The 21684-nt window shown below is 47.2% G+C and overlaps 1 protein-coding gene across 4 annotated transcripts in view; it reads right to left on the bottom strand.

Moving 5' to 3' along the window:
- RERE (arginine-glutamic acid dipeptide repeats) overlaps positions 1-21684 on the bottom strand; it is a 165775-nt gene that overhangs the window by 88378 nt on the left and 55713 nt on the right. For all 4 annotated transcript variants that reach the window (XM_071449389.1, XM_071449391.1, XM_071449388.1 and 1 more), the window contains exon 3: positions 14619-14689. In XM_071449389.1, coding sequence (XP_071305490.1) covers positions 14619-14689 — 71 coding nt within the window. The remainder of the gene's footprint in view (positions 1-14618; positions 14690-21684) is intronic.

Here is a 21684-nt window from a genome sequence, read left to right as displayed (position 1 = left end):
CCCGTGAGGCAGCCCCAGAGCCCAGGCTGGAGCTCTGCAGAGCGCTGGGGCCCGCCCTCCCTGCAGTCAGTGCCCAGGAGATGCCATCTGCTGTCTCCCAGCGTGGGAGTTTGGCACTGGAGCTGCCAGACTTGCTGAAAAACACAGCTCAGCACAGCTCTGAGCTCAGCACAGCCCTGAGAGCACAGCCCTGAGCTCAGCACAGCCCTGAGAGCACAGCCCTGAGCACGGCGTGTTCTGCTGGGACAGGAGAGCTGTGGCAGCTCTGCAGCAGGACAGACCCGTCAGGAAAGGCAACCAAAGGCACCAAAGTGAGCCTGGGGAGCCCAGCAGTGAGACCCATCCCACAAGAAATGCAATGGGCAGCACCAAACTGAACTCTGGTGAAGGCAGCAGGGAGATCCACCTGACCAGGAAATGCAATGAAAGGAAATGCAATGAAAGGAAATGCAATGAAAGGAAATGCAATGAACTGAGCCTGGTGAACCCAGCAGGGAGATCCTGAGATCCACCTGACCAGGAAATGCAATGAAAGGAAATGCAATAAAAGGAAATGCAATGAACTGAGCCTGGTGAAGGCAGCAATGAGACCCACCTCACAGGAAATGCAGTAAAATGAAATGCACTGAGCTGATTCTGGTGAACCCAGCAGTGAGAGCCACCCCAGCAGGAGCTGCACTGGAGCTCCCAGTGCTCCAAGCACAGTGCAGCTCTAAGGAAGTTCAGCAAAGCCAGCAGGTTTTACAAATGCTGACTGATGTGGAGCAAGTGTCAGCCCTTGATTTCATTTAGTGTCACTCTCACGTCTCACCTCGAGCACAGCCAGCCTCATCCAGGGTTTTAGAGGAGACAAAGAACATGATTCATTTCAGGTAATGACCATGAGAGATGTCTGTATTTAAAATAAACTCTACTGTTTATCCCATCAGCTTTCCAGCTTTACCAAAACAAAGCTGCTCACTGTGCTGAGAAGCAGCAAGTTACCTGCTCTCATTTAAGTGAAATACACTTAGGTACAAAATACCCTTAAAATTTCACTGTGATCCTAAACGACAAAAGATAATTTCATCTTGTTAAAAAAAAAAAAAAAAAAGCAGTTATGCTTAAAAACTGACTGGCTTAAAATAAAGCTATGATAAGATGTTCCATGAAGGTTATGGGTCATTGCTTACTACCTCATTTAATCCCTTTGTGGTCTCTTTCTGCTCTGTTTCCTTTTTCCCATCCAGGTTGTGCAGTGAAGGTGCTGCCAGCCCCCAGAGCTGCTGCCCCTCCATCAGTGCCTCCCCAGGGACCACCCAAATCCCCCGCACAACAAACTCACCAATTTCACATAAACTCACAAACCCAGTGAGGCCTGGGGGTGCCACGGCTCTGCTGTAACTGCACCAACACCCCGGAGTCATTAACGGGCTGCAATTCACACCCCTGAGAGAGAATTCAGCTCTGGCTCTGGCCACAGCATCCCTGCTCCTGCTGGCTGCCTCTCCCAGCCCACCCTGCTCACAGATTTCCACCGATTTTGCCTTTTCCAGGAGCAGATTTGAGGGAGCTGCTCAGCCAGAAGTGCCAGGGACCCTCCTGAGCATCCCCTGCCCAGCTCAGCACCAGGAGCCAGCAGCCAGCACCACCTCATGGCATCACAAATGCCTTTCACTGAGCACTGAATGGATGCTCTGCTAATTAAATTCCATTAAGGTTTTTTTAGCGTTGTGCCAAAGAAGTGCAACACTGAAATGAAGATAGCACTCGGGCCCCGCCTGACATTTGCCATTAAATGTCATTTATAGCACATAGCTCAGATCTAATTGCAGAGCAGCACCAGCCACAGTATTTATCACTTCTATTAAAACAAGCAGCACTCAGCAGTGGGGCTATTCAAAGCCATCATCCACAGTTTAAATAGATTTCTCACCTTTTAAATATCAAGAGGCCACATTTTCTTTACCATCTCACCGAGGGGTTTACCTTTGAACAAAGACACACCAAGAGCTGGAGGATAAAACAAGCAGGAGTTTGCTCTGCAAACCCAGCCCCGAGTTTGAACAGTCACTGCCTGCTAAAATATCACCTCATGGGCAGGGAATTTACAACAGGAAAAAACTGAAGCACTTTGCCAACAGGCTGGGGTTGGAAATTACAAAAAGTAAAGGAAAGAAAATAAACTGAGCAGCCAGAGCCTGAGACTTGGCTGCTTCACCACAAAAGCAAACGCTGCTCCTGGGAGGAAACAAAGTGTGCTGGGAAATGAATGCCTGGGAAGTGAATGTTTCCTTGTGCAGCTCCCCAGAGGATGCCATTCACTGCTAAATGGTCACTCACTGAAATGTTTACCTCGAGCATGTGTGCCACTGACCAGCTGATGGCTGGGACCAGGGCAAAATCAGCTTTTCTTTCACACAGAATTCAGCAGGGCGGGCAAACAGGGCCAGACACAGCCCCACCAAAACCGTGCCCATAATTAACACCCAGGAGCTCATCAAGGAAACAAAGCAGCAATCTTAAAAATGTCAATGTGCAGCAGACAGGGCTCTATCTCAGCACACAGGGAATTTCTAACACAGATTGGTGCTGCCTGCCCTGGTGTCAATAGCTGAATTAGCAACACCGGGCTTTAGAGTTTTTCTTTGTGTTTGTATGTAAATCAGGACTAAATAAACATAGCCCAAAGCAGCTCCACAGGCTGCAATCTAATCTGAACAGAAAGATTGCAAAGATGCTCTCCATTCAGCTGGAAATAGCCAGATATTGAAAACACTAAAATCAGAAATAACTACACTGAGAATAAACGGGATGCATTTACCTGCTGAAAGAGAAAAAAAAATCTCAAAGGAAAAGCTGGAGAGAGATACAAAGGAAAAAAACCCCAACTTTTCTTGGGTGCTGGAAGAGTGAACATACAGACAACTGGGATGGGGCACAAGAAAAGCAGTTCTGAAATAGAGAAATGTGGTTTTTAAACCTCCAGCACATCCCATGGCCACCATGTGCACTCTGCTTTGAATTGCAGTGAACAGCCAAGCTAATGCACAATTCCAAAGTTAATCGTTTGTCTTGGGCCATATAATCAGCACAGCATTACAACTCCAACAAATGAAGCCACTAATAACTTCTATTAAAGAAGTCAAGGTGTTAATTCACTGCCAGGTCCAGCAGCAGAAAGCTCAGAGCCCAAGCAGCAGAAAGCACTCAGCCCTCGTGCAGAACCCAAATTAATTTCCTCTATTACTGCAGGCACTGGATGGAACCCACCAGTGCCAGACTCAAAAGGCTCTGACTCCAGAAGCCTCCTGAGGATGAGGATGATGATGATGAGGATGATGATGATGATGATGAGGGCTGATGCCTCTCCCCTGGCCTGGGCACAAGGATTCACCCCAAGGGAATCAGCACAGCCCAGTTCCCTCCAGACCCACTGCAAACAGGAGGATTCTCTGAGCTACCAGAAATGCAGGGACCCTTCCAAAACACAAAATGACCAGAAGGCATTCAGGGAATTTGTATAAAACTTGGTGTGATGGTTTAGAGAGAGCTCATGATTTACATCAGCTTCCTTTCACCCAAGAGAATCTTCCCAGGAAGGTTTTAACACTTCCATGGACTTGGTTGTGCAAGCTGCCCGTCTTTGGGGAAATGGGAGTGTTAGGGATTGTGTAATCAAATGAGGAGCTCTGTGTGACACACAAGTTAGGGGGAGAGGCCTTTGGATCCATACTGAGGCCCACATTTCAGCTGCCTGGGCAGTTGCCTGCAGTTCTGCCTGTGCCATCTCCCTGGGAACCTGCCCCAAAAAGCCCCGGAGCTCCCCGAGTACCTTGGAAAAGTGAAATCAAACATTCATGCACTGGCACCAGCAACACTGACAAATCCAAAGGCATTTCCCAGCACTTGAACTGGTGTAAACTGCAGCACTCCTCCCACAAGTGCTTCCCAAGGAGCACATGAGAAATTCATCTGCAATAGGAGGCAGCATTAGCTCCAATTTCAATATTTACTGTGCCTGCTGCAAACGCAGCCATGCTCCAGATGTGCTCCCAGCTGTTTGTTTTCCTGGCCCAGTCTTTAGTAACAAACAGCCCCTTGGTTTAATCACCTTCAGATCAGAGATTGCTGAGGATATTTCACCACAGTAAATGGAATTTTGCAGCTGAAAGGCCCAAAGCAGCTCAAACCTCCCAGAGATCGTGTTCTGAGGGTGCAGCAAAGCCACACCTGAATCAGGAGGCACTTTTCAGGTATTTCCTCCCAGATTTGCCCCAGCTGAGGGAGGGCAGCTCTAAATCCCGGCCCAGGCTGGTGCTCACCACCCTGGATCAAGAGCCCAGCACAGGCAGAGGGAATTCCCGGGTTTGGGAATATCAATATGGGAAACACCACAACCCCTGAGAGCAGGAAAACCGGCACCAAAGGGCAGCTCCCCTCCTCAGAACACCCTTCTGCCTCCTCCCAGCCACAGGCACTGCACAAATCCCCCGGGACAGCTCCTGCAGCCCTGGCTGCCATCCCCAGCTGCTGCTGCTGCCTGCAGCCTCTGGGGTCACACATATCAAAGCACCCAATTGCCTTTGCTTTTCTTGCCTCCCTTTTTTTTTTTTAAACACGAGGAATATGAAAGCACCCGCTGAAGCTGGTCCTTGTTAGCAGACCCATTTTCATCTCTTTAAACTCAAAGAGAGCAATTCCCTTGAAAACTGTCACAGCATTTTCCCAATCCATAAAGAGGAAGTTCAACAGCCTCGGGTCACTAATCGCAGATACAGAGCATAAATTATCTCCTTCTATTGCACAGCACTGAAACATACACATTCTTTTATCTCACTTATGTGATTCTCTCCATAAACTGAACCTTTTAGACGTGTTTGTAGTCTGAAAAGGATGTTTTACAAATAAAAGGGAAGCACTTTGCTGTTTACACAGCATTCCTTCCGTGGGGTACATTAATATATCACACCCAGGTGGGGGGACAAGAATTGTTTTACACAACAACACAACTTGGGTGTTTTCCCAAAGGAAAAACTTGATTTGAAGTTTAAGAGTTGCTCAGCACGGGTTTGTTGGTCTTAATAATTTTGCATCGCTTTTAACCTTAAAATGTGCCAACAACCAACTGAAGGGAATATGATTTAAAAAGCCCCAGAAGTTCTGCTTAGAAAGCAGAGCAGGATGCTTACACACTACTAATTTAATTAAAGAGTTATTTTCCTTTCAAATACCCTCTAATGGCCCAAAACGAACTGAGGCCGCTTTAAAAATCAATCATTTTAATCAAAACTACAAGTCCAAATTCTCCATGGATTGGTGTTCAGTGATTGCAGTGTCAAAAATGCAGATCCATCACATCCCTGGCTGTGAGTGCCAGGCAGGGACCCGTCCCCAGAGCTGGCACCAGGGGACAAAACCCAGCCTGAGAGCATCTGAAGCTCTGCCAGGCACAAGGTGGAGCTGACTTGAGGGGTTTTCCTAAGGGGCTCCATCAGTCCCTGCTCAGTAAAAGGGAGATTCTGCCTTTCCTGACACTCAGGCACAGAACAGGTACTCAAAAAAGGGAGATTCTGCCTTCCCTGACACTGAGATACAGAACAGGTACTCAAAAAAAGGAGATTTTGCCTTTCCTGCCACTCAGGTACTCAAAAAAGGGAGATTCTGCATTTCCTGACACTGAGATACAGAACAGGTACTCAAAAAAGGGAGATTTTGCCTTTCCTGCCCCTCAGGCACAGAACAGGTACTCAAAAAAGAGGATTTTGCCTTTCCTGCCCCTCAGGCACAGAACAGGTACTCAAAAAAGGGAGATTTTGCTTTTCCTGACACTGAGATACAGAACAGGTACTCAAAAAAGGAGATTTTGCCTCTCTTGACACTCAGGCACAGAACAGGTACACAAAAAAAGGAGATTTTGCCTTTCCTGCCCCTCAGGCACAGAACAGGTACTCAAAAAAGGGAGATTTTGCTTTTCCTGACACTGAGATACAGAACAGGTACTCAAAAAAGGAGATTTTGCCTCTCTTGACACTCAGGCACAGAACAGGTCCTCAAAAAAGGGAAATTCTGCCTTTCCTGCCCCTCAGGCACAGAAGAGGTGTTCAGAGAGCATCCACACCTTTCCCCTCCGTGCTCCTCTGTCCCTCTCAGGCTGTGCCTTTATTCCACAGCAGCACTAAAAGCATCACCTCCACCCCCCAGAGCAATCCCAAGCACATCCCCGGGGCTGGGACACTCTCTGGAATTCAGTGACATTTCACATCCCTCAAGGAAACCCTCTGGAAAGCAGGAAAACAAATTCCTTTAATGAATTATCCTCAGCAGCTCACCAAGCATAACAATGTGCCTTTGGAGGCTGAGCAGAGCCACAAGAAATCTGACAGTGCTCAAGTAGCCCCAAATGACCAGAGAGAAAATTTCGACTTCAATAATCCTAAAGGTCAGAAGCATTATTAAACATGACAGATGCTCCCACTATTCAACACCAGAGGACATGGCTACATTTATCCTAACTCCATTTTCTCTTGCTACATAAAACCCAGCTAATGTACAATTTGATACTGTTTTTTTTCCCCCTAAAAGCCAGAGATAACATTTTTTTTTCTGGGTATTTTCCAGCTGGCACACAATGATTTATTTAGCACTCAATTATCTCAGCACAGGTGTAGGAAACAGGTTTACCTTGGCTAAGGGGGAGGAAACGAGGCAGGAGAAAGGTAAAATAGAAAGCTAAGGGTGGTGAAGACATGCTGCCATGACAAAGGGCTTCATGAAATTATAAATATCAGCCCAGGGAAACAGCCCAGGAGCCTTTCCTGGGGCAATAATCCTCCAGTGCTCCTGTGCCAACAAGCCAGCCATGAGAATTCCAACTGCTGGATGCCAAGTGGGGCAAAAACAAACAGGGCAATCACATTAAAAAGGAAAAAAAAAATCAAAACAACCCCCTGTGGATGATTCTGTGGGGGTTTTTTGTTTGTTTTAGTGTTTTGTGTATTTGTTTGGGGTTTTTTTAATGTAGCCCCTAAATTGTAAGGGCTGGATTGCAGAGATCCAGGCCATAAGGGAGGAAAGGAGGCAGAGCTGGATTTGAGCTCTCCAAAACACACATAGAGCCTTAAGTTCCAGCTGTTAATCCTCACTGTGAGCAATGCTGCCATCTGCTTTACACCCCCAAACATGAACACTGCCTCTCCAAAGGACCATGGTGTAATTGTGACACAGCTCTGCAGCTCTGGAGGAATTCATTCACCTGCACTGCTGCATTACCCTGTCAAGGCTACTCAGAAAAACAACCCCAAAACCCCACAAAAATGTTAAACATTGGTTAATTGACAAAATAATGGCGCTGATGAAATGACACATCTGAGCCAGGTCTGAACACAGCATCTCCACACAGCCCTGAGCACCCTGGGAATGCAAAATATGCTGGGTTAGCAGCTTAGAATGGATGGATCCTGCTCCTGCTTCCTTCCCAAGATGTACAACAGAATAAAAGAATGTTGCTCTATATTTCAGCCAAGTCCAGTGAAACTCCAGTGCCCATAAATCCTCAGAGCAGCCTCGTGCCTCAGCTCTGAGGCTCACCTGAGAGACACTGCAAATCCCCTGCTAATTTAACAGCCTGAAAGCAGCACTTAGAGAACAGCCTGCCATACAAAAAGGATTTATTTTTACACAGATGTGACAAGCCCAAACCTCACTGTGCAGCACAGCTTAGGATCTGTGTGAGAATTCAAAGTGGCATCTGGGTAATAGCAACCAAAAAAAAAAAAATACACAGAGAGGCATTGTAAAAAGGAGGGGAATTATCAAAATGGATTCATATGCATCTGGAATGATTTTAATACAAAACACCCAGCAAATCTCCCCGTGCTGCTGACAAATCACCAGCTGAGGTAAATCCCAGATAATGAAACATTGTAAGGAAGGCTCTATTTAATAATTTAGCCCCTGTCAAGGAGTTTGTATTGATTCTTGTTTTCAGCTCAGGCAGAGAATGTTATCTGCAGCCTCACGGCTCAGTGACAGCATCAGAGGATTTAATCACTGAGCAGCCCCTGCCCTGCCATCCCTAAAGTGTCACCTCTGCCTCCATCCCTGCCTGCAGAGCCTGCGCCCATGCTCCCATCCCCATCCCCACCCTGCCCCACTGCAGCCACAGCAGCGCTCCCATCTGCTGCACAGCACACATAAAAGCCAATCTCATTTGCAGGCTAAATTTTTGATTTTAAATTATTCAGTGTCCCTTCAAAGGCCTCATTTGTCTGGCTCCCGTTAGCAAGGCTGCTCTGGCCCTTCATGGCACTGTGAGCTGCTCCAAGCTCCGTCCAACCTCGCCTTGGAAAGGTTTAGCAGTGATCTGGAGGAAGCAGAAAATCCTTTTTTGCCTTTTTTTGGCCCTAGAAAGAGCGATGGATGTGGAGGAGCAGGGCAAAAAAAAAAAAATCTGTATTAATCAGCATTTTTTCCACACCAAAAAGGAAAGGTCACGCTGCCTCGGAACTGGCCAGGAAAAATTTGCCACAAATTAATTCAGCTGCAGTTCAGGAACAGAACATCAATTCATCTGCAAACAGAATGAGGCTTTTAAATACATAAATGCTTGTGGCTACAGAAACCTCACCCAGATATTTGCATGCAAAAACCCCAGCTCCCGTAACAGTGCAGAGAATAACAGATGTAAATTTAACATGTTTGCTAAAATGCAAGGCCATATGCAGGAGGAATGCAAAGGAGAGGAAGCATGAACTGCATAATTTGGAAAAAAAACAAATTTCTTGTGATTTTCCCCCTCCTTTATTGCAGGTGAGGTGCAATCCTTTCCATTTTATAATCCTTGGGATGGGAGCAAAGCCATCCCAGGGGCCCAGGCAGCCAAGGTCATCACAGCCAGATTTTCTATTACAGGGCACTAGCAGCATTTCACAACTGTCTTTTTATGCACTTCTGCCTTTCCATGCAGACTATAAATTGTTACAAGGCCCTGGGGCAATCCAGCTGTACACTCCATTCAAATCAGGCTTCAAGGAGAAAGCTCCACAGTCAAGATGCTTCAATCAAGTAAACACACAGGCACAAAGGGCAACTGCATCACAATTAATAACGTTTCCTTTTGTGTGGCAAATTCAGCGTTTTCCCGGTGTAAAGTTTCCCTCTGATGCTCCCATTCAGAGTGTGGCCATTAGCATTTTAAATGTGACATCAAATTAAGGCAGGATGCAGAAAGCACAAACAGGCTGCTGAAATCCATCTGCTGGTGGTGTTCTGGGTCCCTCTGGAACACAGGAAAACCTTAAAAAGGCAATTTGGACTCATTTATCCAAGCTGGAAATTCACACCAGGAAAGGTCTGAACGGCAGGATGGGAGGGCAGGTCTGCAGCTCTGCTGTGTTCGTAGGAATGCAGAAATAAATGAGTGTAATTGCAGCAATGAGCTGCTCCCAGCTCCCACAGAGCCTTCAGCAGCTGCCTCTGCTCTGGCACTCCTCGCTCACCCCGTGCCTCTGCTGCCTCCTTCTCCAGCTCTGCCTTCACCTGCACCTGCTGTCCCAGGGAAAATGCACAGCAGCCCCTTGGGTGAGAGTGCCAGTGCCCTGTGCCTCAGTCCCCTTCCCCTCCTGGCTGAGCTGGAGCTGCTGGTGCCAGCAGAGCTCACCTGAGCCGCTCTGGGGCCATTCCCAAAGCAGAAGAGCTCACCTGAGCTCCAGGACAGTCCCAAACCATTCCCAAACCAGCACAGAGCTCACCCGAGCTGCTCCAGGACATTCCCAAACCAGCAGAGCCAGAAGAGCTCACCCAAGCTGCTCCAGGACATTCCCAAACCAGCACAGAGCTCACCTGAGCTCCAGGACATTCCCAAAGCAGCACAGAGCTCACCTGAGCTCCAGGACATTCCCAAAGCAGCACAGAGCTCACCTGAGCTCCAGGACACTCCCAAACCAGCACAGAGCTCACCTGAGCTGCTCCAGGACAGTCCCAAACCAGCACAGAGCTCACCTGAGCTGCTCCAGGACATTCCCAAACCAGCACAGAGCTCACCTGAGCTCCAGGACCCTTCCCAAAGCAGCACAGAGCTCACCTGAGCTCCAGGACATTCCTAAACCCTTCCCAAACCAGCAGAGCTCACCTGAGCTGCTCCAGGACAGTCCCAAACCATTCCCAAACCAGCACAGAGCTCACCTGAGCCACTCTGGGGCCATTCCCAAACCAGAAGAGCTCACCTGAGCTCCAGGACAGTCCCAAACCATTCCCAAAGCAGCACAGAGCTCACCTGAGCTCCAGGACATTCCCAAAGCAGCACAGAGCTCACCTGAGCCGCTCTGGGACCATTCCCAAAGCAGCACAGAGCTCACCTGAGCTCCAGGACATTCCCAAACCAGCACAGAGCTCACCTGAGCCACTCTGGGGCCATTCCCAAACCAGCAGAGCCTCCCTGGCCCAGCTCAGCTCTCAGGCAATCCCACCTTGTGCTCCTGCCCCTCTCCCAAACACCAAAATTCAGTGAACTTCTCCCACTCTGATCTCTGCAGCAGATAAAGCCCTTTTTTTTCCCACAGACATGGCTCTGCACTACTTTTGATATTTAAATTGAGCCTTAATCAAAGCTGGATCCGCATGGGTTTACAGGCACTACATAATTAATATATTCATATCTGAAATGTAATTACTGCTGTTGCATCATATATTTAAAGCCAACAGCTGGCTATTCAGGTGAGGAAGACACTTTGATGGGGATAAAACAATGAGAGAGCTTTGCTGAGATCCTGAAGGACTCACAGGGAGATTCCTGTTGGATTTTCCATCACAGCATGTCAGAGCCCTGCCTTCATCAGGTTTAATTTCTGTATCTGGGTGTGGGGTTATAAGATGTCCCTTAACCCACTGGGTGCACACAGGAACTGAATTTCTGCACATTTATTGGATTTTCTCACACAAGTCACTCGGCTGAGTTTTAATTGTGTGTTTTCATCAGCCAGAAGTAATCACAATCAACATTTTAATTAAGATAAAGAGAATGGACAGAATTTTAGGACTGGTAAACCACAAACAAAGAGATAAAAGGAAATTTCACTGTTTATAATTCTTTGTATTACAATCACTGTAAACTACAAAAGAAACACATTAAATACTACTATTTGATTAAAAAAAACCCCTTTAGCTCTGAAGCCATACCCTCAGCCTGAAGAAAATACAAATCTGTTTTTTTTCCAATGGCCTGATCTGAAAGGAAATTCATTGAGAATTTCCACTTTGAATACCCAGCACTGTCCGATTCAAAGTCATTTTTTGACAGAAGGACTGGTTCCCTTTTGGGGGGCAGTGGGTGCAAGGGAGCAGCAGAAGGTGCTGGGTGTGAAGGGCACTCAGGGCTGGCTGAGCAGACCCTTGGCCATTTCCCCCAGGAATTCCAGGTGCCCTTCTTGGGCCGGGTTTGATGAATCCCCAGCAGAGCCCAGAGCCCACAAGAGCAGGACCAGCAGCTGCAGCCAGGCTGAAGGACATGGAGTGAGTGGAGCTGGGATCAATTTGGGGAAAATGAACTCGGAGGGGAGGGGAAGCAGCACTGGACCCCCTCTCCCCAGAGCTGCAGCCAATTCCCAGCTCACCCAGGGCTCAGCCAGCCCCGCTCTGCTGCCTGGGCTTTGAGCAGGCTTTTGGAGCACCACACAGCATTTAAGGAATACTTGGTCAGGCCTGTGGATTTTGAACGTGTTTGACTCGTGCCAAATGAAAATGAAGGAGAAGCATGCTTCCCTAACTTGCTGATGAATAGGAAATGGGGATTTCTGACAGCAGCAGCCTGCTGTGGGAACAACTGCACTGTTAAAAACGCCCTGGTGCTGCTGCAGAATGAAGGGAAAAGAGCAGATTGACATCCAGGAGACAATTCCTGATGTAAACAACCTGAACGTTTTCCACAGAAAAAAATAATCAGAGAAACTTATGTTTTTTTAATGCAGCAGAGCATTTACTGCTTCCATTTTATTGATTTGCCTGTGTAATTTAAACCCCAAGCTGTAAGATTGTTCTGGAACAAAAACACCCAGAGCAAGCAAAGCCTGAATCCCAAGTTAAGGATCCCACTTTCACCATCCTGAAAACAACATTTTCCTCCTTAAAGCTGCTCAGCAGGCAATGCCAGGAAAGTATTAAAGCCACATTTCTCTGCCCCTTCACAGGCTTTCTCCACCTTCCAGCTTCCCAATTACACTGTGCTGTTTCCTTTTTTTAAAAACAACATTTTTAAAGTAACTGACATCATAAGCTGGATAGGACAGGCTGAAACTGGGGAAAGAAGTGCTCCCCAAGGGAAAAACAAGGTGAAAAAAGTTGCTTTAAAGCCAATCTGGACCTTGCATAATCCAGATTTCCAGGAGACCACTTGAACCCAAGCACTGGCTCAGCTGCCCCGAGAGGAGGGAGAGCAAATATTGAATATGAGCAATGAAGGGGGAGCTGATAACCAATAAAAACATTTAAGGCAAGAGAGCAAACTCAGATTGAATCCTGCCTCACCACAGCTTGCTCCTAATCAAAGTCCTCAAGAATAATCTGGTCTTGAATCCTGAAAGAGGATAGCATTAATCCAAAGAAAATGAACTAGCACCAAAAAGAGATTAATAAAATGTTCTGGGACACAGACAGCACAGAATAACCCAATCAGTAGAGAAAAAAAATCATCCACTGCCTTTTTTTTTAAATACAGACAACTATCTCATTCTCTTCTGAGAGACAACAGCAATTTCACTCTTAAAATGTTTTAAGCTCAATAATTCAAACTGGTGAAGCGAAGCCAACAAAGAAAAGCATTTATGGATATGACACCTTCTCACCTGCCCTGCCACCCCATCCTCCTGTGAGGAGAGGAAAAGGAAGCTGCACTTGAACCAGCCAACACTCACACATTTCAGTGCTGGAGAGCAAAAATAAACCTCTGGATTCCCAGAGAACTGCTCAAAGTTCTGCAAAATCCCAAACAAACCCAAACCACCACAGTGATCCTGGTCCAGCAAGGACATCCTGCTTTTCAGTGGCTCATCTGCAACTCCCTCTCATTTTATTAAATATAACTTGATGTTCCTGTTTTCATCAGTAAAACACCCCCATCAATTCCTGCCCCCAGACTGCACCTAGAACCAGGGGAAGCATAAGGTAAGGCTCACACATTCAGCCAAAAACTTTTATTTTGTGACAACCAACACATAACGTATTTAATTAGTGGGCGACATTTCAAAGCTGTTGACTTTAACTTTCCTGCTTCACTTGACATATTTAGCTGAAGGCAAAACAAGGCTGTTTTCCTGTTGGTATCTCACACTAGAAGAGAAATCAAGTGTCCTTTCCACTGTTCATCCTCCCTTTCCCCAACAGGAAAATCAACAGCCACACACACACTGGGGATTTAGTTCTGCTGGTATAATCAGCATCAAGAGGGTTTTGGTTTTGTCATTTATACAAGTTCCTTTTATGCATTATGTCAGTAAGAAAAATTAAATTAACAGAGAAATTCGAGACTCTGAGCAGGCAAAAGTAAACATAGAACAGAGACACTGTTTCCATGTCAAAAATTATGCAGAATTGCCAGCAGCCCTGGTGCCAAGTCCTTTGTGTGCTGGAAACACAAGTGAAGAGAAACCACTTCAAAACCATCCAGAGGTACTAAAGCTGCAATTCCCTGAGCTGAAATGAGCGGCCCAGCCCCAGAGGCTGCAGCTTTTGTTCATCTCCTGAGCAATTCCTGCAGCTCAGCAGCACCCACAGGAACTGGAACCCAGGCAGACCCAAAGCAGACCCTGCTGATGGGCAGGAGGGGCCCAGGGCACTGCAAACCCAGGGGGAGCAAAGAGGGAACAAACCCACAGGTGCCAAGCACCAGCAGGGACAGCAGCACTGAGGAACATCTCTGTGCTCCTCACAGAATAATTGGAAAAGCTTGGGAGGAATGAAGGAAGGTTTATTCTGATAGCAGCACCTGGGTGATCTATGGCTGTGGACAATACATTTACAAGGGGAGTTTATGACCTGCTCAGGACTCAATACAGCAATAAGGAGCAGCAGAAGCAAACTCCCAGAGGTGCCCACATCCCCTGCTCACAGAGCTCTGCCAGGTGCCAACCCCATGCCCTGGCTGTGAGCAGCTCCTGCTGCAGCCAGGGGGGACAGGGGGGCAGAATGAGCCTCCAAACCCTGCTCTGATTGTTCCTGCTCAGCTCCCTGACTCTCACTGCTAGAGAATGAAGTGCTAACAGTCCTTCAGTGTTAGTTTCTGTTTCTCCCCATTGAAGTGGCCGTCCTGGTGGGCGTCCCCCTGCCCATGGCCAGCACAGGCTGCCAGGGCTCTGCCTCATCCCAGAGCTGTGCTGGACAAGGCACAGCCAAACTGACCTTCCTGAGCCCCAAGTTCCCCACAACACAACTCAAAGCTCAGGTTTCTGTAGAGCTGAACACGCCAGGGATCTCAGCCTGAGCTCCTGGGGCTGCCCCAGAGACAGAGCTGGGGTTTAACCAGAACCAGCTCCTGGCTCACAGGTAAAGCTTCACTCAGAGGAGCTGCAGGAAGGGATCCAGGCTAAGAAACATCCCCCCTGGAGCCTGGGGCAGGGGAAAGGAGGAGAGCTGAAAATGTTCCTTACCAGTTTGAAGTCTTGAATGCTGCAGATGAAATAGGGCGTGTTCGGCCGGCGGCTTTCGATATAAACGCAATCTTTAAAAACACAAGATTTTACAATAATGGGCATTAACTTCTGTGCCTCCAAGAAAGAGCATAACAACAGGATAAATTCAAATACAGCTTAAACTTTGAAAGAACCACCATTGCATTTGCATGTTGTGTAATTTATTCTGAGTGTGATCTAAAAATAGAAACTATTTATGATGATAAATAAGGGAATTAACTGCATAAAAATTAACTTTGATTTGAATAGACATTTTGCTAGGAAAACAAAAAGAAAGGAATTTAAAGACCACTCTGGATTGAGTTAATAACAATGACCAGGTCACAGCCTGTGAACCAGACCAAAATAAGAGAGGAAAGTAATCAGATTGTTCGTGGTCAGCTCACCATCAAGAACCGAGCACTAACATATTTTCTCTTCTAATTGTGAAGAAAACCAAGGCAACCAATCACAGATGAAACACAGCAAAGTTAAATTAGATTTACCTCAGGGAAGGCCTGCGCTTTCTCGAGTTACATTTGACAAGACAGAAACACAGTAATTATTTTTGTTTGCTTTTGACAACTGCGCTCTCCAAGGCTGCTGTAACATAAGGTCTGTTGTGTTCAAAACAGTCTTGGCAATAACTACAACAAAAGCAGTGCCCTCGGAATGAAAACACAGCACGGATGGGAGAGAAGTGCCTGATTAATGATCCTGACCTTGGAGCTCAGCAGGCTCACACACAGCTCACTAAACAGAGAGATGCCAGCCCCAAAGCCGAGCAAATATTGAAGGGAACGTCCTGGTGACCCCTGTGACACACAGATAAGGAGCTGCTGCTCAAAACACAGCAGGGACAACAAACACCACTGTCCTGGGAGGGATTTTCCATGGGCTTTTCTGGATTTCCACAGAAAACCTCCAAAATCTCCGAGTTTTAGAAGACACATTTCAAATCCAGCTCATTTGGGAGCTCCAGCAATTCCAGCATTCCCACAGCCCTGGTTATCCCAGATTTCCTGGTGATCAGGAATTAATCCAGCAATTCCAGCACATCCCAGCATTCCCACAGCCCTGGTTATCCCAGATTTCCTGGTGATCAGGAATTAATCCAGCAATTCCAGCACATCCCAGCACTCCCACAGCCCTGGTTATCCCAGATTTCCTGGCCAAGGCTGCAGTCCCTGCTCAGGACCAGCTGGACCATCCATGCACGTTCTGCTCCTCCAGGAGCGAGTGAGATTCCACACACACACACACACACACACACACACACACAGAGCACCACAACTTGCAAGATCTTTATTTTATTTTTTCCCCTTGGTATGTGGGCTGTGCAAGCCTCATTTTCCAGAGGCTGATCAGGCAGAGCCAGCAGCCCAGCATCCCTGTGAAATGGCTGGCACAGAGTGAGGGGCTGTGGCATCTCCTGTGGATAAAATCTCACTCTGGGTTGCACCGAGGGAGGCACTGCTGGCTGCCTGCCAAGCCCAAAACGATGATGACATCCACTTACAAGGCTCCAAAGCACCAGAGGCCAGGCAGATAAGAAAAACAAGTTTATCCAGGTGCACAGCAATGCTGGGGATGGCAGGAACTCGGAAGATGCCCCCCAGAAAAGGAGAATATTTACAGAGGCACTCACATCAGCCACCCAAAACTCGGACAAGTTCAACATCTGATGTGTTCAACCACTGAGTTTAGCAATGACAAACCAGCAAGTGCTCTGAAAGAAAATTAATAAAAATAAAAATAAAAATAAAAAATAAAAATAAAAAATAAAAATAAAAAAATTAAAATTAAAAAATAAAAATAAAATTAAAATTTAAAATTTAAAATAAAATTTAAAATAAAAATAAAAATAAAAATAAAAATAAAAATAAAAATAAAAATAAAAATAAAAATAAAAATAAAAATGTTTTCCATAAGCTTTGCAGAACAGAGTAAGGAAATGCTGAGTGCCCTGCAGAGCCCCTGCATTCCCTGCCAGCCTGAGCCAGGAGTGCATTGCTCACTTCCCTATCTCGTGTCAAACGTCCCACTGGAGATGAAGCATTTCCCTGACACATGGCACAGAGTCATTCTGCCTTTGGGCTTGTGATCCTCACCAGATGTGCCCTACTTCTGAAGGGTTACATTAATATTCCCACACTAAAAGCTGCTTTTAAATTAGAGCTTCAATGCACGGATGTAAAAATTCTCCTGGAAAACCACCCCAACCAGCCCCATTTTCTGAACCTTTAGCAGCCTAAACGCTGCAGTTTTTGTAGCAGCCATCCTCACAATTAAATCCTTTCATGTTTCACCTAATGAGTCAACACTTCCATCATCCAAGGAACAAAGCCACGGGCTCTGTGCACAGCACACGCTTCCACAGGGAGGATATTCCTGGAAAGCCTTTGTCAAGGAATTATCCACAATCCCTCCCCATCAGGCCTCACCAGCCACAGCTCCCTCTGCACGTGTGTACAGACATGGATAAACCCTGAAATCAGGCTGTGGGACCAGCAGGGGAAGGACATTTACACTCCTGAATTAAGGAATATTTACAGCCACAGCTCACTCTCTGCATGTGTGTACAGACATGGATAAACCCTGAGCTCAAGCAGTGGGAGCAGCAGTGGAAGGATATTTACACTCCTGAACTAAGGCATATTTACATTCCTCCATCCTGGTGCCTGAAATGAAAAGGCTCAGTGGTCCCAGAGCCCTGTGCCAGTCCCTGACCTGGCCCCTTCTGCAGAAACTGCTCTGAGACAGAGCCAGTGGGAGGCCCAGGACCCTCCTGGGTGCTCCAGGTTAAATGCCAGCCCCCCTCAGCCCCCCCAGAACAGTTAAATGTGAGTAGGGTTAAATGCCAGCCCCCCCAGAACAGTTAAATGTGAATAGGGTTAAATGCCAGCCCCCCCAGAACAGTTAAATGTGAGTAGGGTTAAATGCCAGCCCCCCCAGAACAGTTAAATGTGAGTAGGGTTAAATACCAGCCCCCCCAGAACAGTTAAATGTGAATAGGGTTAAATGCCAGCCCCCCCAGAACAGTTAAATGGGATCAGGAGCAGGGTGCCAGCAGTCACAGATCATTAATGAGCAAGAGGTACCTCCCAAAGGATCAGAATCAACATTTACAGCACTCGGTGGGTTTAAAGGCTGAACTGTGAACTTGCCTGCACCCCAGGCTCAGGAGAAGAGCCAAACCCTTGCACACAAAGGTCAGCACTGGATGGAGACAAACCTGCAGCAGCAGCAGCAGCAGCAATGCATTGGGAAGGGGCTCAGTGACAAACCCACAGGGCAGCCAGGGGGGTGGCAGTGCCAAACACAGGCTGGGGCTCCAGCAGCATCCCCACGGACAGGCAGGGGCTGGGCACCCACAGCAGGGGCTGGGCACCCACAGGCAGGGGCTGGGCACCCACAGGCAGGGGCTGTCTGTCTGTCCCCACTCACAGGCAGGGGCTGTCTGTCTGTCCCCACCCACAGGCAGGGGCTGGGCACCCACAGGCAGGGGCTGGGCACCCATAGGCAGGGGCTGGGCACCCACAGGCAAGGGCTGGGCACCCACAGGCAGGGGATGCTCATCCCCACTCACAGGCAGGGGCTGGGCACCCACAGGCAGGGGCTGTTTGTCCCCACTCACAGGCAGGGGCTGTCTGTCTGTCCCCACCCACAGCCAGGGGCTGTCTGTCCCCACTCACAGGTAGATGTTTATCCCCACTCACAGCCAGGGGCTGTCTGTCCCCACTCACAGCCAGGGGCTGTCTGTCCCCACTCACAGGTAGATGTTTATCCCCCCTCACAGGCAGGGGCTGTGCCAGCCTCTCCTCCCCACGTGCCTCACAACACACAAATTGCCAGGCTGATCTTTCAGGGGCACTTCCTGCTGAGCAGATTTCAGGCAGCACTGCTGGCTCCTTGTCAGGGAACAGGAGCTGGAGCCCTCTCTGCAATAAATGGCTCAACCAATTTACTGTGTTCATTTGAAGCTCACAGGAGTATTCCCAGTGCCTGGACTGTAGTTCTTATTTGGCAAATGATTTTATTATAAACCGGTATCATAGTGAATCCATTTTCTTTAAGGGGTTTTGCTGCTGTTTAATGGACTGTCAGTATAATTTAGATTTCATCTATTTAAACTCATTCAAGCCTGGCTCCTGATTGTACAATAAATGGAACATATTTCTATTCAACAAAATTAATGACAGCTAATTGTACTCTGCAGTTCCCAATTTCATAAAAGCAACTGTTCTGCAGCTCAGGCCCCCAGCTACATCATTTCCCACACCAATTATTTTCCTGCACTTTTCAAGCATGTCCACAACACTGCACAGTTGTCCTTGTAAGGTGCACCCACACATGCTTCATTAACAGATCTGTACAATGCAAACACCTTTTTACACCAAGCTGTGTCCCCAGAAATGCCACACGGCCAGCAAAGACCCCGTGGCTGCTCAGCCCCACCTCCTGCCAGGGGCTCCTCCTGCCTTGGAGTTTTTTTTTCAATTAAACACATGAAAAGGGAGGAGGGGTGGGAACAAGAATCCAGGCTGATAAAAGAAATTCATTCAATAACCAGTTAGTCTGAAACTCCTCCTCTAGCACAGATAAGCTTTGCTGCACATGTGCCACTCCTAACAGGCTTTTCCTGCCCTTTTAGGGCCACAGGAAACTTTGCTGGGTGTCCCAGTGCTCCTCAGTGATGTCTCACAAATGCCCTTGTGAAATCCCACCTCTCCCAAAGCTCTTCATGGCCAGTGTGGGGGACACAAGGACAAACAGCACCAGAACTGCACCACAGGACCTCGTTGATTTATTCTGAACAGCCTCAAGCACACCAAGAGAGCTCAGAGAGAGAGCCCTGCTGCTCCCAAGCCCACCACAAACACCAAGTGGGGCTCCTTAACTGCCCTAAAGCGTGACCCACACAGTGCCTCATCAGCATGGGCATGGGCTTTATTGTGTACCCTCAAGCAAACAGACCATCAGCATTTCCCATTTCCCTGCTAGTGACCCCTCCCGTGCCCTTGCTGGTCAGACAGAGAGCAGAGCCCAGCACACAGAGGTGTCCAGGGGAGGGAGCTCAGCTGTGCCACTGATGAGCAGAGCCCAGCCCCAGGGGTTGCTGCTTTCCCCTGCCTCAGCTCCTGCTGCTTGTGCAGCCACTGACGTCCCCGCAGAAACAGAGCCCCACAAATCCCTGAATTCCTGCAGATCCTTTTAAATGGCTCTGCAAGGCAGAGCAAGCAATGCTGTCCCCAGCTGCAGGTGACAGTCACCTCCTCTGCCAAACCAAGGCAGATCTAACCACAGCACCACAATATCCTCAGCACCGATCCTGTGGCCTTAATTCAATCACAGCCCTTCCTCAGGTGGATTTTGGCAGAAGCCAGGGACATAGAAGGGATCAGTCTGCATGGGAAATGGAAGGAAAATCAGCATTAAATGATCTAAGTGAAATCCAAGAGGAGAAAAAAAAAAACAACTCTCAGTTTTAGCACAACTCTCTTTCATTGCCATCTCCCTGGGCTAAGGAAGCCTAAAGCAAATTTGAATACACACTGTGCAACAGAAATTAATGCTACTCCAACAGGCAAAGTGACAACAGCAAGGTGAGAACTGCAATGGAAAGAAGAAGGAAAACCCCAGAGAGCAGATTTGGAAGGAAATGGGAGGGAGGGTGTGGAAGCTGAGAGGACAGATGGGGAACTGGGCCAACAAGCTTTTAGGCTAGGCCTGTGTGATTTCCAGCAAAGTAGAGAAGATTAATTGCATAGTGTTGTCTAAGCCCTGCTCAATTCTTTTTAATACATTATTTAAAGCTGTGCAGCATTCATTATATCTATGCAAATTAATAAGAGCAGTATTTACATGGTAACAATACAGTGAAACCTTTCCCTTGAAAAAAATTCAATGATCTTGATTATCTGTTTATTTACAGTTTATTTGCTATTACTCCCATACAGCTGCTGAGCTCAGCACAGGAAAAAAAGCAGAATTAAGTGCTGGATTAAGTACTCTACAGCAATGGGGTAAACACTGAATGAGATTTTAACCAAGAAATGCAGACCTTGAACTTTCATCCACGTCAGATGAGAGCACTTAAGAGAAAGAATCAAATGATTGGAAAGGATTTCCCCTCCTTAAAGCCCAGAAGATGGAAGCTGAAGATGGCTATCCCTTCTGCACACACCTTTAATTTTCATCTCTGTAATCCTTGCTGTGTCTCATTAATTTAAACTCTCTAATCCCTCTTAGAATTTCTGTAATTTTCACCCTTAACCACAAATACATCTCCCTGTATGCAAGGAGCTGGAAGAGCTCCTTCTGCAATGGATGCTCACATTGGTTTAGAACAGCCCCAGCACAGGGATGTGGAGTCAAGATCTCACTCCTGACAAGAAATTCCCTTTAAAATCTAATTTAAAAATGGTTGTATTCAGTTGAGGTCCCAGCCATGCTCAGGTCCCTCCAGGGCTCAGCTCATGTTTGTTCTCTTCACTCTCAGCAGTTTCCAAGACATGTTTTCCAACAGCACAAAGAGCCAACACAACAGAAAAGTTTCAATGCCAGGGTACATCTCTTCTGCTGATTACTATTAACAAAATGTAAAATTTCATAAGCAGGGGTTTAAGTTATAGAACAGCTACAAAATATCCCCATTATCACCAACAGTCTGGCTCTCCTTGCTCTTTCCCTGGATCAGCCACAGCCACTGCTCCATCCTCCTACAGAATAAAATTGACACCACAAACTGATTTCCCATCTTCATTTTAAGCAAAACCTTTTTGCAATAAAGCCAGTGTATCACATTGTACTCCTGGGCCCACACAACAGCTGTTCTCAACAGATTCTGAATTATTTTTCTTCCTCTGACACTGAAAATAAGATTGCCACCAAAGCTGACGCTTCCGCAGGCTCCCAGCTGCCCCTGCTGGAAAACAAATATTCCTGACACCATGGCAAAAGCAGCTCCTTTGCAGTGATGGATGAAATCAGCTGAAACTGAAGCTGAGGCATTTCAGAGAGAAGCTGTTCTGACTAACACTGG

The sequence above is a fragment of the Agelaius tricolor genome, unplaced genomic scaffold (genome assembly GCF_023055355.1).
Source record: "Agelaius tricolor isolate 1412-34295 unplaced genomic scaffold, bAgeTri1.0.p SCAF_28, whole genome shotgun sequence".
Lineage (NCBI taxonomy): Eukaryota > Metazoa > Chordata > Aves > Passeriformes > Icteridae > Agelaius > Agelaius tricolor.
The sequence above is the reverse complement of the archived record's forward strand: the minus strand, read 5'-3'. Positions and strand labels throughout refer to the sequence as shown.